Here is a 5910-nt window from a genome sequence, read left to right as displayed (position 1 = left end):
TGGGGGGGATTTAAAATAGCAACTTTTTTACAAAAATTAACTTTTTCAACTTAATTTTTGAAAATGTTGCGGAAATACTGCGTCCTTTAAACATATATAAAATTAAAGCTTATTTTATGTAATATAAAATGGAAAAAAAAATTTGTCCCGACGACCTATATTCTATGCGCAAATGGCTACCATATTCAAAAATATGCTATTTTAACAAATTTTTTTTTTTTAATTTAACACTATCTACAGATTTGCATTGAAGCGTTTTTTATGATAGTGATATTAACACTGTCAGATATCATCTATACTGGACCCAACTATGCCACGATCCCAATGTGCCGCCACCCCACTGTGCTGGGTTTTTTTATTTTGTCTTAAGTTTATAACAATTAAATGTATTACACATGAATCATAAAATCTTAAATACACCAATGTGAATAATACTAATGATAATGCCACAATGGCGCTGATATAAACAAATAATAATAATATAATAAGATAATGCTATAATAAGATGGCTGCGACAATGCAGACATAGAGAGAAGACCAACAACAACTCGATTTAGCACAAACGATAGCATTAATAATCACAACACAATTTGTCGACAACTTATTGTTATGTATCCAACAAATCATTTGTGATATTTTTAACTAGTCAATTAAAATTTTTTTGTCAAAATATTCATGGAAACTTTTACAAAATTAATTATTATGAAAATTTACATCACTAACTATAGTACACATGAAATCATATTTAAAAATAATTAGTATAACTGTCGTTTCGAATAACAGATAAAAATTTACTTAATATCTGTTTTAATAATTATCGTAAAATAAGTACTTTAAGTACAAACTTTTAGAAACTATAAAAAACACTCGATGTAACAGAGTTATCAAATTAAACTAAAACGTATTTATAAATATCTATTAAAAATTTTTCAACAAGATTATTGAAAAATTTGAAAGATGAAACAAGTAAGACTAATTTTAGCTTCGAGGCAAAGCTAAGAATTTATTTATACATACTTCAGGTTCTGTTACTTCAAACAATGTTGAATAAAAACTAGTGGAGCAATTAATTATTTCATTTGTAAAATTTGATAAATCTTCATTTAAGAATTTAATTATTTCGTCATGAGCATTTCTAGGTAGGATATCGGCAGAAATAATTCTTTTCCTTAATCTATTTAAAAATTCATCAAAAGATCCTATAAAAATATTAAAAATAAATGGATAAAGTTACTTTTAATAAAAGTTGATTACATATTAAATAAAAACTAAAATATTCATAACAAAAATTCACTTACTGCGATTTTTTATAAAATCAATTAAATTATTGTTTGTAAAACAAGTGTATAGTGTTGTTTTAGCACGAGGTAGATTCTTCAATGTTATTAAATGCATTATTACTTCTACAGTTTTTGAAAAAAAAATACCCTTTTATAAGGAAAACTTTATTAACTATAATATTTTATAAATAGACAATAATTTAATTAAAAAAAGATCATATAAAAAAACCCAACACAGTGATGAAGTGGCTATATATTATATACGCTTTAATTTCAGATATATATAAAAGTGTCAGTATTTCTGGAACACTATCAAAAATTAATTTTAAAAAGTTGATTTTTTGTAAAAAAGTTGTCATTTTAAATCCCTCCCTATGGGCAGATTGAGGGTCAGATTTTTCAAAAAAATTTACCAAATGATAGGTTAATACATTATGTATCTATAAAATAATTTATATTGAATTGGTAATTTTTGAAAAAATTATGGCAGTTTTAAGTAAAAAAAATTTTAAAAAACCCAGCACAATGGGGTGGCGGTACAGTGGGGTCGTGGCTTAGTTAGATCAAGTATAATGATATCTAACAGTGATTAAAATCACTATCATAAAAAACGCTTCGATGCGAATCTGTAGATAATGTTAAAAAATTGATGGATTATTCTAAAAGCTACATGATCTGCTATTTCCTTATTTATATCCTGATTAAGATAAAGTATGTCGAATGAAAAAAGGATATAAATATTATTTCTCATAAAAAAATTGTGATAATTCATATACTATTCAATAAGTTATAACATTATAAAGTTAAAAATTATAAAAAAGAAATTTTTTACAATAATCGTATATTATCTTCGATGCGATGCTGAGATGGTATTGTTTTACTATGATGTGTTTTTTTTTTTGTGTCTGTTACCACTTTTTCTCAGCTATTACCAAACCGATTTTTTTTAATGATACGTCAAAAGATCACAAATCGTATCTAGTCAAAGACATTACCCTCAAAAATTGAAAATTTTGCCCTCGTATCCCGTAAATAAGGGAAACCTCCAAAAAAATTACAAATTTAAAAATCGCTAATTTTCGAAATTTTTTTACTTTTTTTTCTTAAAACTTCAATAATTTTTTCAAAAATAAACAAATCAATATAATTTTATTTTATTGATCTTTTATATTCTTTACTTATCATTTGGTATATTTATTTTATAAATCTGATCCTTTACCTGCCCACAGGGGAGGATTCAATATGACAACTTTTGCACAAAAAATTAATTTTTTCAACTTCACTTTTGAAACTGTTCCGGAATGTCTGACACTTTTATATATATCTTAAATTAAAGCTAATGTAATGTATTTTATTATAGAAAAAAAATGTCGTACTTATATTGTCTTTACGATGAAAACGACTACCGAATGCTATTTTTGTGTACAAATTCTCGATCTTATTTTTTATATTTTTAACTTTATAATGCTACCAACTTATTGAAAAGTGTATGGATCAACACAATTTTTTTATGGAAATAATATATATATCCCGTTTTTATTTGACATACTTTATCTTAATCAGGATATAAATAAGTAAATAGCAGATATGTAGCTTTTAGAATAATACACCGATTTTTTAAATTAAACACTATCTACAGATTTGCATCAAAGCGTTTTTTATGATAGTGATTTTAATCACTGTTAAATATCATTATACTAGATCCAACTATGCCGCGTCACCACTGTGCGTCCACCTCCCTTTGCTGGGTTTTTTTTTATTAACTTTGATGTCTGTTTTCATCGTGAAGACAAAATAAAGTCCAAAATAAAATCAATAAAATAAATTATATTGTTTTGTTCATTTTTGAGAAAGTTATAGCTGTTTTGAGTAAAAAAAAAAATGGAAAAATTTCGAAAGTTAACGATTTGTAAAGTTGTAATTTTTTTGGAGATTTCCCCTATTTACGGTGAACGAGGGAATTTTTTTCAATTTTTGAGGGTAATTTCTTCGACAAGAGAGCTGAGAAAAAGTGGTAATAGATACAAAAATTAAATCATAGTAAAATTAATACCTTCTCACCTTCGAATCGAAGATAATAAAATTGATAATCAATAATAAATTTATTTGTGACACTGTAATAGCGAATAATAACAATATTGTACTTTTTTTGATAGAGTTAGTCTATTTGAAATATAAAGATGCCTAATTCTATGATGAAAGTGGTTTATGATTAATTTTATCAGTCTCGAAACTTTTTTTTTAAATAATTTGCTTTTTATTTACACTTACATTATTTTCGGTAATCAAAAAAGTATAATAAGCTGCAAAACAATACTTCCCAAAATCTCCGGTATTGTTACCTAAAATAAATCCTCGACTACGCGCAACCATTAATTGTGGAGTGAATGTTTTAGAGATAACATTTTTTAAATTGCGAATTGTAGATTCAAGAAATGAATCATAGTCCAATCTTCCTGAAATATTATTTAATTAATATTAAACGATAAGAGATAAGAGATTAAAATGTAAATTTTGAGTAAGGAAATGAAAAAATATTAAGCAAAAAATTATTTTCAAAAATTTAGAAAATATTATGAGAAAATAATTAATATGGGATACAGGCCATGGTCGTTTTTAGACGATTTTCAGAGCAGTTGTGAATTTTTGTAAAGAAAAAAATTATCTGATTGGTGTTTAAACAAAATACCGTTTTAAATTTAAAGATATGGTTCAAATAATATAAATAGCAACTTTGGTTTTATATTTTTTTTATCCTGTTTATACATTTCTCTGTTACAAAATTTATTTGTATAATATTATTTACTTTTTTTAATTCCTGGTTTACATGCATACTTTTCCAAACAGTCATACAGGATATCCACAGCTGTAGTATATTTTTTTAAAGCCATGGTAACTATATCATTGTGTTTAGCTACCTATAAATATTATAAATTAATTAATTCATAGTGATATTGATGAATTATATTTTTTATTGTGCTTTTTATAAATAATAATATATTTTATAAATGCTCAGTATTAAATAATCTTTAGTATTTTAAAGATTGTAATAATTGAGTTAAACAAATGTGTTATTACGATATCAAGTATTGAAATATGGATGTGCATATATTTTGCTTTAGTATCGCCATTTTTGCGATTTTGTGTTAACCTTTAGGTTTAACTAATAAATAATATAACAATGTATTTGCAAAAGGAAAGAAAAATATAAAATTTGGAAATTGAGCCTTACAATATAATAAATAAAAAGTTATAGCAATTTAAATTTGAAAATAAATAATCGAAAATTTTAACACAAAAATAGCGTGTTTTAACTACGGCAGCCATTTGTTCGTAGAAGATAAATCGTCGACACAAATTATTTTTTTTTAATTTTTAGTATGTAGCATAAGGTTTAATTTATCATACGTTTAAAGAACGCAGTATTTCCGGAATATTTTTAAAATTTAAATTTAAAAAGTTAAATTTTTGTGCAGAAGTTGCTATTTTGAATCCCCCTTGTAGGCAGGTAAAGGGTCCGATTTTCAAAAAATTTATATCAAATGATAGGGAGTTATCTAAGGTTTCTACATAATAAATATAGTTAAAAAAAACTAAAAAAATACGCTTTTAAAGTACATCGAACTAAAAAGTTAATAATAATTTTTAGTTCGATGTACTTTAAAAGCGTGTTTTTTTAGTTTTTTTAAACTATATTTATTTTTTACTTTTTAGTTTCATGTTATGATAGAAGTTACTATCAATATCATGGTTGTAATGGGTAACGGGAAATCAGGGTTCGATTCCGGGGAGGGAGCTGAGAAACGGCTACCACATCCAAGGAAAGCAGCACACGTTCAGTTTAGCGTAACTATTGAGATTTGGCCCCATACTGAAATATTTATTTGGAAAAATCTCGCGTAATTATGCATCATTACTTTGTTTCCCAAAAATAACTGCTTATTAGTTGGAACATCAAAAATGTGCGTAAAAAGGTTCATGACCAATATGTCAATAGAATTTATTAAACTTCTAAAAACCTTGGTGCTTTAAATAAACACAAAAATGTTTAAATACAAAACTCAAAACGCAGTTATATAGAACTTAAATTTTTTTTATTCGAGTTGTCTTATTTGTACTATAGAATTGTAGTAAAAACAAATATTCATTAATATGAATTATTTAGAAATTAATTCGACTTTATAATCTATTTTATTCGTATATTAATATATTGAAGAAATTAAAAAAATATATATAACGCAATATGTATATACAGGGTGGCCCACTACTCACTGACAACTTAAATAACTTTTGATCCAGTTAATATTTTTAGTTGATTTTTTTTTGAAATAATAGTTATACGTTAGGTCTATAGCTATATCTCAATAATTATTTTTTTTACATTTTATTAAAAATATTAATTATTTTTAAATTTTAAATAAAATGTAAAAAAAAAAAAACAAAGATAGCTATTTTGTAGAGTAGAATTTAAGATAAATTTTAATAAAAAAATATCTTGTTAATATTCAGTAGTCAATATTCTGGAAAGTTTTTTAAGTTTGTGAAAATTTGAATTTTCATGTATTATTTTACGGTATTAAACATTGAAATACGTATTGAGAAAAGGACAGAAGAAAACGCTATCTTTTCA

The 5910-nt window shown here is 24.8% G+C and overlaps 1 protein-coding gene across 1 annotated transcript in view; it reads right to left on the bottom strand.

Moving 5' to 3' along the window:
* The window catches only part of LOC126894917 (uncharacterized), a 13231-nt gene extending 9035 nt beyond the window's left edge, over nucleotides 1-4196 (bottom strand). The window contains exons 1-4 of the mRNA XM_050666273.1: nucleotides 4087-4196; nucleotides 3552-3736; nucleotides 1299-1428; nucleotides 1018-1199 (exon numbers count right to left, since the gene is read on the bottom strand). Of these exons, the coding sequence (XP_050522230.1) occupies nucleotides 1018-1199; nucleotides 1299-1428; nucleotides 3552-3736; nucleotides 4087-4171 (582 nt within the window). The 5' untranslated portion in view covers nucleotides 4172-4196. The remainder of the gene's footprint in view (nucleotides 1-1017; nucleotides 1200-1298; nucleotides 1429-3551; nucleotides 3737-4086) is intronic.
* Nucleotides 4197-5910: the final 1714 nt, after the last annotated feature.

Source organism: Daktulosphaira vitifoliae, unplaced genomic scaffold, assembly GCF_025091365.1.
Source record: "Daktulosphaira vitifoliae isolate Bord-2020 unplaced genomic scaffold, ASM2509136v1 Scaffold_1, whole genome shotgun sequence".
NCBI lineage: Eukaryota > Metazoa > Arthropoda > Insecta > Hemiptera > Phylloxeridae > Daktulosphaira > Daktulosphaira vitifoliae.
The sequence above is the reverse complement of the archived record's forward strand: the minus strand, read 5'-3'. Positions and strand labels throughout refer to the sequence as shown.